A 9716-nucleotide genomic window follows, 5' to 3' on the forward strand; every position below is an offset into this window, starting at 1 on the left:
CGCGCCAGGACCCGAACCCGCGAGCGCAGGACAGGCGGGGAGGCGGCGAGCGCCCCGGGGAGGGTCTCAGGGGTTTCAGTGGGACCTGCGGCAGGGCACGGCGAACCAGCTGGGCTGGGTGACCGACAGCCTGGCCAGCCACTGGCCGAGGGCGGTTAGGAGGCTTAGGGCCGGCGCGAGTGCGTGCGCGTGTGCGTGAGTGTGAGCGCCAGGGTGAGTGTGGCAGCCTCCCCAACCCCCACCTGTTTGAAATGTTTTTCAAATGCCAAAGCCATATTGCCCGGGTTTCAAAAGTTGCAAACAGTTGGAGTAAAACACGTGCGCGGCCCCCCAGTCCCAAAGGAATCCGCGGAGTCCAGGGAACTGAAAGAAAAGGAGGGAGGAGAGGGGTTCAGGAAGGTTTGGGGGGAGTTGGCTTCTCCTGGCAGGTCGGTTTTAGGACCCATCGGGAAGCACGTTGGAATCTCTCCCTTTGGGGAGGAGGGGAGAGGTGGGCCGGCCGGCTGGCGACCGCGGGGCGCATGCGCGCGCGTCTCCTGTCGCCGGCCGCTGCGCTCCGCGGCGCGGAATAGAATGAACTGTAACAAAACAACCCGAGCCTTTGTATCTGCTTAAAGGGGCCGCGGGCACTTACCTCTCGTCCCGCTCCCCCCCAGCCCCGCCACCGCGTCTTCAGGGCTCCCGGCAACTGGCTGGAAGGGCTTCCTTCACCCTCAGGAACAGCCCGCCCGCGAGGAGAGGCGGGCTGGGCGGGAGGCAAAGAGGAGGCACCGCATTTGTAAAAGGCAAGAGAGAAAGGAAGGAAGGAAAAAAAAAATAACCCGAGCGGCGCAGAGTGGACTCTGGTCCGGGAGAGCACGGGCGGGCGCTGGAACGTGGACCCAGAGGCACCGGAATGCAAACAAAGCTCGCGGGCGCCTGTGCGGGGCTCGCGGGGAAGCCCAGAAAGTTTGTTTTATGATGGCTTGAGTGCGCGAGCGTGTGCAGGGGAGCGAGGCTGCCAAGTTTCTCTCTCCTGTTTTGTGATTTGGGGAGAGATGTTTCTCCCATGAACCAGCGGAGGCTTGGGGGCTCGTGCTGTGGGGGGCACCTGTCTCTCGTTTTATTTTATTTTTTTGGAGGAGGGGTGTAACTCATCATGTCCAAAGTGATCCAGAAGAAGAACCACTGGACTAGCAGGGTTCACGAATGCACCGTGAAGCGGGGACCCCAGGGCGAGTTGGGGGTGACGGTGCTGGGAGGCGCGGAGCACGGGGAGTTTCCGTACGTCGGAGCGGTGGCGGCGGCCGAGGCAGCGGGGCTTCCCCGCGGTGGCGAGGGCCCGAGGCTGGGCGAAGGGGAGCTGCTTCTGGAGGTGCAGGGGGTCCGGGTGTCCGGCTTGCCCCGCTATGACGTGCTGGGGGTCATCGACAGCTGCAAGGAGGCCGTCACCTTCAAAGCCGTCAGACAAGGTAAGACGGGGCGCGCCTTTGGGGGGCGCCCCGAGAAAAGGAGGGCGGTCTGTGGGCTGCCCCTCATTCTCGATTTCCCGCTTCCCTCCTCCGAGCACAGTGGAGAGAAGTTGAGGCCGTGCGCCTTGTGGTGGCGGTGAAATACACAAAGTTGTTGCGAGGTTGTGTGGTTGTCTGCCCACCTGCGTTTTGAAGAGGGGGCTGGGTTTGCGCAAGGTAGCTAGGGGACGTTTCCCAGGCCTGGCTGGCCAACCTGTTATCTCCGCCACCAAGTGCAGTGCAGTCTCGCCTGCACCCGAGGGAGAGTTGGGGAACTGAGTCAGGGACATGGTGGACGCTGTCCTGGCTCCTTGGGGGAGGGATGCAGCTGGCGTTCTTTGGCCACGACTCAAAGTATACAGAAAGAGAGGGTCTGTAGTTTATTGGACCTCCCCCATCAGAAAATCTCCTTCACCTCGCGACCCCTCCAGGTGAGCTAGGACACGACTGCCTGGCTGTTCCTGAGCCCGCCGCCAAAAGAGCCTGCATTCACCCCTCAGCGAGATGACGCAAGTGTCTCCACCGTGTGGCCCAGCCATAGACTTGGGAGGGGGAGAGGGGGAGGGGTGTTTGCTTTTAGCTCGAATCGGGTCCAAGTTTACCCTGCCACCACCACCATCATCGTCATTATTGATGATGAAAATGAAGGTAGTATTCATTGTTGGCTTACTACATGCCGGGCTCTGTGTAAAATACTTTACTTGCGCTATCTCACTCCGATACACAACAGTTCTATGAACGAGTTGTTCTTATATACCCCATATTAGAGATAAGGAAACTGGGATTGACATTGGTTAAGTGACTTGCGCAAGGTCACACAGTTGCCAAAACCGAGGGTTTGAGCTCTTGTTGCAGAGCCTTAAGTACGGAGGAGGAAGGAGTGGGGGGATGACCCTACAGGATTGGAGGGGCTGATTCCTGAGGAGGGAGTGGAAGCAAATTCCTCTCTCAAAAATCTGTAGAGGCCTTTTAAAAGATGCATTTGGTGGCTGCTGGTGATGTAGGTCCCTTACATCTCACTTTGGTACCGACAAGTGACTGTCCCCATGTCAACCCAATGGAGAACAACTGAGGTCCTTAAAGGGCTCCCTTGTGCAGTCAGGTGCCATGACGCAGGTTCTCCCTAGTGAAAGCACCAAAGGAGGTAGTGAAATTGAACGTGGTGAAAAGTTCCCATGTGTTTCCATAAGGACAGGCAGCAGCTGGAGGAATGTGTCAAAGGAAGGGCTGGGCTGAGCTGGTCCTCTCTTGGAAACAGGCGTGTTTCAGATGAAATGGAGGAGGGGTCAGGGGGACTAGCCTGGCCTTTTAGCAGCTTTGGGAGCTGAGGAGCTGACGCTTAGCTATGGAAAGCTCCTTGCATTTATGACTTCATTCTCTACCTGGATACCTCCTCCAAGAAGCCCTCCAGAATCCTGCTAGGATGAACAAATTCTTCCTCCTTTTGGTTCCTTTAATGTCTATCTTGTGGTTTTTCGCTTACTGTGAACTCAGAGTTAGGTCCTCATTTCCATACAAGGTAGTGAGCTCATTAAAGGGAGAGATTGTGCCTCATTCCTGGCATATCTCTCCAGGTTTTGCTTGAGGTTCAAAACCTTTCCTGGCCTGACAATGTGTCTTCCTCACACTGGCTTTCCTGTGGGTATTGCATAACCTAACACATGGAAAGTGCACCCAACAGTGCCTGTACATAGTAAGTGCTCCATAAAGATTAGCTATTTATGCTTGAATTGATTTTGAGCAGCTATTTATTTCTGAAACTAGTTTTTAGTGTCAGGAACCTGGATAATTATGACTTGACAGATCTGTAGAGAAAATACTGTGTGAAGGCATATGATGGGAGCAGCTGCAGGTCTCAGTTGAGGATCATTTTGGAGAAAGGGTGGAGGAAGGACAGGCAAGGGTACCTGCCCAACTACTGGGATGTCTCAGAGTGTCTAACGGGTCCTGAATAGGGGCTGGTTTGCAGTGTTTGCAGTGTGCAAGATGCTGCCTGGGCTTGTGTCTCTTCCTTCCACTACTTGCCAAATATCTGGGAGGTGATGTCCCAGGGCTCTCATCATGGAGTTTAAGAAGGCTTGGTGAGATAATCAAGTGGGTTTGGAATCACACACCTCTGAGTTCAAAGGAAACTGTAGTGTCTTGAAGTGTTAGCTCTCTTCACCCTGTGTGCACAAATTGTTCATGGCAGGGGTGAGTGTGTGTGTATGTTTGTGTGTGTGTGTATGTTTGTGTGTGTGTGTATGTATGTATGTATGTGAATCTACTTGTAATGGGATAGAAATATACTGACTGGGAAACCTTAATGGCCTGGAATTCATTACAATCTGAAAGTGACTATTTCATGTAATAATTACACAGGCACAGTTGGATCTTCTGATGTCTTCATTACCAGTAAAGATGGCCCTAGAAACCATTTCACCAGTTTTCTGCTCCCTCTTCCATGTTGAGAATATGATTTACACTGTATGATAGAATTGCTCTTAATGTGTCTTCATTACTATGGCTTTTAAAATCATATCAAGTAGGCTCATATTTGGTATATGGTAAAGAAAAATACTACTTTTGTGTTGTTTGCATCCCAAGTTAGCCATTCCCAGGGACGCAGGTCACTCTGGATACTGTCTACATGGTGGGAGAAAATTCTGCTGTTTCTACTTCATGGCAGTTCTCTGGAAAGATACATGGACCAAAACTGTCTGCAGCAGGACTGGATTGTGCAGGAATCAAACTCGGTGGTTCTGCCAGGTTGGAGTTGGTTCATTTTAAATGGAGAAGGCAGTCCTTTGTCATAAAATGCCTTTACAAAGTTATATATAATTATGTGTATTCAGGTATCGTTTACCTATAGTAAAATGCTTATCTTAGATATATAATTTGATGAGTTTTAAGAAATGTATGCCCTCAGGTTAATCACTCAAATCAAGATAGAGAACATTTTCATTACCCCAGAAATTTTTCTCATGTTCCTGTCCATTTAATTTCCCCCTCCTCCTGCACCATAGATTTACCATAGAATAGTTTTGTCTTAAACTTCATAAAAATGAACTAATGCAGTATATACTCTTTTGTGTTTGGCTTTTGTTATTCAACAAAATATTTTGGAGGTTTCATGTTGTTGCATGTATAGTTCATTTGGGTTTTTTTTTATTGTTTAGTAGTATTCCATTGTATACACATACCAGTTTGTCCTTTTGCTTGTTATGGACATTTGGAGTATTTACCATTTTTTACTATTATGAATAAAGCTGTTATTAATGTTTTAGTTGCTCTACATCTTTGCCAATCTTTGATTTTGTTTGTCTTTTGAATTTTAGTGGTTCTAGTGTATGCTTGGGAAAAGTGATACAGGATATAGGATGTCACTAGTATTTATTAAGATCTTGCCTTAGAATATAACAGGCGCTTTGCTAAGCTGATGCTTTGTGGGCATTCTCTTTTTCAATCCTTACAACTGGACTCAGATGTTAGAAGCTGAGGTTCAGAGAATTTGGATAACTTTTCCAGGGGTAGTGGCAGAAGCAGAGCTGCAATTCAGCTGTGTCTGATTCCAAAGCCTGTGCTCCCAATTCCTGGGACAGTAGGTCTCCAAGTGAGGTCCTCAGACCAGTGGCATTAGTATTACCTGGGAACTGGGTAAAAATCCAGATTCTTGGGCCTCACCTTAGTTCTACCAATTCAGAACCTTTGTGGGGGATAGGGTTGGGATTGGGTGGGATAACATCCATGGGGTGTTTTAATAAACCCTCAAGGGATTCTGATGCTCACTCAGTTTAAGAACTACTGTACTAGGGTATAGACCAAAATTGAGAAGATGACATCAGATGATGCACGTGACCTGGGTTCTAGAATAAGCTCTGCCAGTCACATTCTTAGAGCCTAAATTATGCCAAAAATAAGTGGGTGCGCCTCTTCAGGTTATTTGTGCTCATGAAATCCTGTGTTTCCATGAATCACCCAGACTCTAAAGGTTTAAAATGGTATGATTGTAGTTTCCCAAAGTGGTGTATTACCGGTCATGCTTACATATTTTTGCAGGTGAATTTTGTGGGTTTTCAAATTACCCAGGAACTATAACTATCCCTCTACTTTTTTTGTGTGTGTGGCAGTATGGAGATAATAAAAGAGATACAATTTAAAAGCCAAATCAAACTACCACCTGACCCTTCCCCTCACTGTATTGAGGGAAATTGTGATCACATGTTGTTGAATATAGTTCTTTGTGTGGTTTTTTGTTTTGGTGTTGTTTTGATTCATTGGAATTTATGACAATAACTCTCATTTTAAAACACAGGGCCTTGTCTTTCAGAGTTTGGTTTCTCATGAGTCTCTGGGCTTTTTTCTTTCTCCTCAGTGACCTCCTTCTGGTGTGCTGCTAAATGCTTAACAACCAGTTCTGGTAGTGGGTAGACCCTGATTTATAGCATAGCCGGAGTTGGGAAGAGACGCATATACTTGCCATTCCCAAGTCAATGTGAGCGGGCCCCCGCACACCACTGACCACATATAAGGTAGTGCCCTTGCGGTGGCTCACCTGTAATTCCAGCACCTTGGGAGGCCAAGGTGGGTGGATCACTTGAGCTCAGTAGTTTAAGACCAGCCTGGGCAACATGGCGAAGTCTCTACCAAAAAATACATAAACTAGCTGGGCGTGGTGGCGAACTTCTGTAGTCCCAGCTACTCGGGAGGCAGAGTGGGAGAATCGCTTGAGATCTGGAGGCAGAGGTTGCAGTGAGCCAAGATCGTACCACTGCACTCCAGCCTGGGTGACAGAGTGAGACCTCCATCTCACACACACATACAAAAGATAGCTCCCTGAGTAAAGTGCCATTCCCTCACCCTGTTTGGTACCTTCATAACCTCGACACCATCTCATATTATCTTCTTTTTTTTTTTTTTTGAGATGGAGTTTCCCTCTGTCGCCCAGGCTGGGCTGCATGCAGTGATGCGATCTCCGCTAACTGCAACCTTCACCTCCCTGGTTCAAGCAATTCTGGTGCCTCAGCCTCCTGAGTAGCTGGGATTATAGGCACGTACCACCATGCCTGGCTAATTTTTTGTATTTTAGTGCGGACGGGGTTTGGCCATGTTGCCCAGGCTGGTCTCTTGAGCTCAGGCAATCCGCCAACCTTGGCCTCCCAAAGTGTTAGGATTACAGGTGTGAGCCACCGCACCGGGCCCTGTTTCTTCTTTATTGTCTGTTTCTCCTCCCATTAGAATAGAAGTTCCATGAAAACAAGAAGCTTATCTCTCTTGTTCACCACTGTATTTCTCAGTGCCTAAAAAAAGACCCAGCAAATAATAGGTGCTCACTAAAATTGGTTGGATGCGTGAATGATTATTCCATTGTTTTAGAAGGTAAGTGCAACTAGGCCACTTGCAACATCTTTCCTCCCTTTCTCTCGATTTGTCTTTTACTTCTTGTTTAGGATCCAGAGGTCTTCACTTTCTCATCACCAGATCTTCCAGTTAGCTGGCTTTCTGTGTCTGATAATTTATACTGGGCTATAAATGACTGACAAGGATTAATGAATCCTATTCAAGTCTTTCTGCCTGTTGAATCTAACCGAAGTTTAACAAGTGAGCCTCTAAACGTGAAATTTCAGATGTTCAGCAGGCAGGATGATGAGGATTTTTTTTGTTGTTGATGTGGGACCTGTGTCATCATCCCTAAAAATTACTCTTTCCCGCCGTTTTCTTGCAGCGTTGTCCCTGTGTACTATTTTTTTTTTTTTGGCTAATAGCAAATCAGATCTTTGCTGCAGAACACAATCCAATATTAGCCCTCTCACTCTTAAATTGTACTTTGTGTTTATGTCTTTTTTTTTAACTTAAACTTTCAAAAATCAATCTGTTTTTGTTCTTGGTGCCAAAAGAGCACTCTTGGAGGGATATTTTTAGGTTACACTGTGGAACACTGCACAGCTTTTACAAAAAATGAAGCAAGGACAGACAACCCAACTTGTCCATTGTTTCCAGTGGGCACCCCTTGCCATTGGCTGTGTTATTTAAAAATAGATTAACTTGACCTTCTGTGGCGATGGCATACAGTTGGCTCGCTGTGTTTCTTGGCATTCGTTACCCAGCTGGTTTTAGATGGCAGAACTGATGATATCCACCAAGGGGAATTAAGTGGTTTATAAGAGAAAACATTCTGATATCTCCTTACCACAAGGGTTTACGTGAAGGATGTTGCTTTGTAAATGAGGGTTATTTAATGCAAAACACCACTCTCAGTGTTAGTGGCCCTTTCCTTGAGTTTGTATATACATGTAACAGGATATACTGATTTTGTGTACACTGAGAATAAAGGCTGTCAAATTCATTAAGGGCTGACATTCACATCCAAAAAAAGTAGGTTACTGCATGCCTGCCTGTGTTTTTGCAGCTCATATGTGAGATCTGTAACCTTGAAAAATCCCTAGTACACACTGGTACATTGCTAGACTGCACCCCTGTGGAGGTCGGCATCGATATAGTATTTCTTATGAACTCATTTTGTTGCTTCCACGGATGTCAAGGATTGGCCTATCATATTGACTCTGCTTTCTAGTAAAGTGTCCTATGGAGGGTCTAATGTGTTCTGGATGTCAACTTTTCTGAAGGCATGTAGCAAAATTAGAAAATGTAATTTGGGGCCGGGCGCGGTGGCTCAAGCCTGTAATCCCAGCACTTTGGGAGGCCGAGACGGGCGGATCACGAGGTCAGGAGATCGAGACCATCCTGGCTAACACGGTGAAAACCCCGTCTCTACTAAAAAAATACAAAACTAGCCGGGCGAGGTGGCGGGCGCCTGTAGTCCCAGCTACTCCGGGGCTGAGGCAGGAGAATGGCGTGAACCCGGGAGGCGGAGCTTGCAGGGGTGTGAACTCCGGCCACGCCCCCCCGGCCTGGGCGACAGAGCGAACCTCCGTTTCAAAAAAAAAAAAAAAAAAGAAAAAAGAAAATGTAATTTGGACAGTGTCTTTTATTATTAAATAGTAATCTTCTTTTTATGGCTTAGTAATTACATAATGGAATAATCCATTATTTATCCTTTCTGTAGTCTCTGTATCCGAGTGAAAGCCGAAGTCCTTATAGTGACTTCCAAGGGCGCCCGTGACCTGCCCTATGGATTTTACTTCTCTCTGTCTGTCCTGCGTGCTAGTGCCCACCTAATCATCTTACAGGCTTGCTATCTCTTGAGCTTCAAGTCTTTCTCAAATGTCACCTGCCCAGTGAGGCCTCTTGTGAGCACATTATTGAAAACCATACCTCCACTGCCACGTGTCATTCCCTGTTCCCCTTCTTTCAGGTTTGTTTTACTCCATAGTATGTAGATCACTTCACCATAAGTAAATTTCTTATTTTACCTTCTTCTCTAGAATCTAAGCTGTGAGACGGCAGGAATGTTGTCTTGTTCTCCCATGGTAGTCCTAGTTTTCTCTCCTGAGGTCTGTTACCTCTGAAAATGTAAATATATAGAAGTGTCTGAAAATTTAGGTGATTCATGATGGATCACATTAAAGTTGGTAAGAATTTAACATTTACAGTCAATGGCTGGGGCTAAAATAGAGCTTAGCTGATTGATCCAGGAATATTCTTAAAGACGGTGAACATTGGCCGGGCGCGGTGGCTCAAGCCTGTAATCCCAGCACTTTGGGAGGCCGAGACGGGCGGATCACGAGGTCAGGAGATCGAGACCATCCTGGCTAATACGGTGAAACCCTGTCTCTACTTAAAAATACAAAAAAAACTAGCCGGGCGACGAGGCGCGCGGCTGTAGTCCCAGCTACTCGGGAGGCTGAGGCAGGAGAATGGCGTAAACCCGGGAGGCGGAGCTTGCAGTGAGCTGAGATCTGGCCACTGCACTCCAGCCTGGGTGACAGAGCGAGACTCTGTCTCAAAAAATAAAATAAAATAAAAATAAAGAAATTAGTAAAACATTTGGCCAGGTGTGGTGGCTCACGCCTATAATCCCAGCAATTTGGGAGGCTGAGGTGGGAGCATCACCTGAGGTTAGGAGTTCAAGACCAGACTGTCCACCATGGTGAAACCCTGTCTCTACTAAAAATGCAAAAAACTTAGCTGTGCATGGTGGTGCATGCCTGTAATCCCAGCTACTCAGGAGGCTGAGGCACGAGAATTGCTTGAACCTGAGAGGCAGAGGTTGCAGTGAGCTGAGATCGTACCACTGTAGTCCAGCCTGGACGACAGAGCAAGACTCAGTCTCAAAAAAAAAAAAAA

At 47.5% G+C, this 9716-nt stretch overlaps 1 protein-coding gene across 1 annotated transcript in view; it reads left to right on the top strand.

Annotated features, from left to right (window-relative positions):
- Nucleotides 1-506: 506 nt before the first annotated feature.
- Nucleotides 507-9716, top strand: part of LOC108527668 (membrane-associated guanylate kinase, WW and PDZ domain-containing protein 1-like) — a 587159-nt gene continuing 577949 nt past the window's right edge. The window contains exon 1 of the mRNA XM_017869080.1: nucleotides 507-1451. Within this exon, the coding sequence (XP_017724569.1) occupies nucleotides 1139-1451 (313 nt within the window). The 5' untranslated portion in view covers nucleotides 507-1138. The remainder of the gene's footprint in view (nucleotides 1452-9716) is intronic.

This window comes from Rhinopithecus bieti, unplaced genomic scaffold, assembly GCF_001698545.2.
Source record: "Rhinopithecus bieti isolate Rb0 unplaced genomic scaffold, ASM169854v2 scaffold_4816, whole genome shotgun sequence".
Classification (NCBI taxonomy): domain Eukaryota; kingdom Metazoa; phylum Chordata; class Mammalia; order Primates; family Cercopithecidae; genus Rhinopithecus; species Rhinopithecus bieti.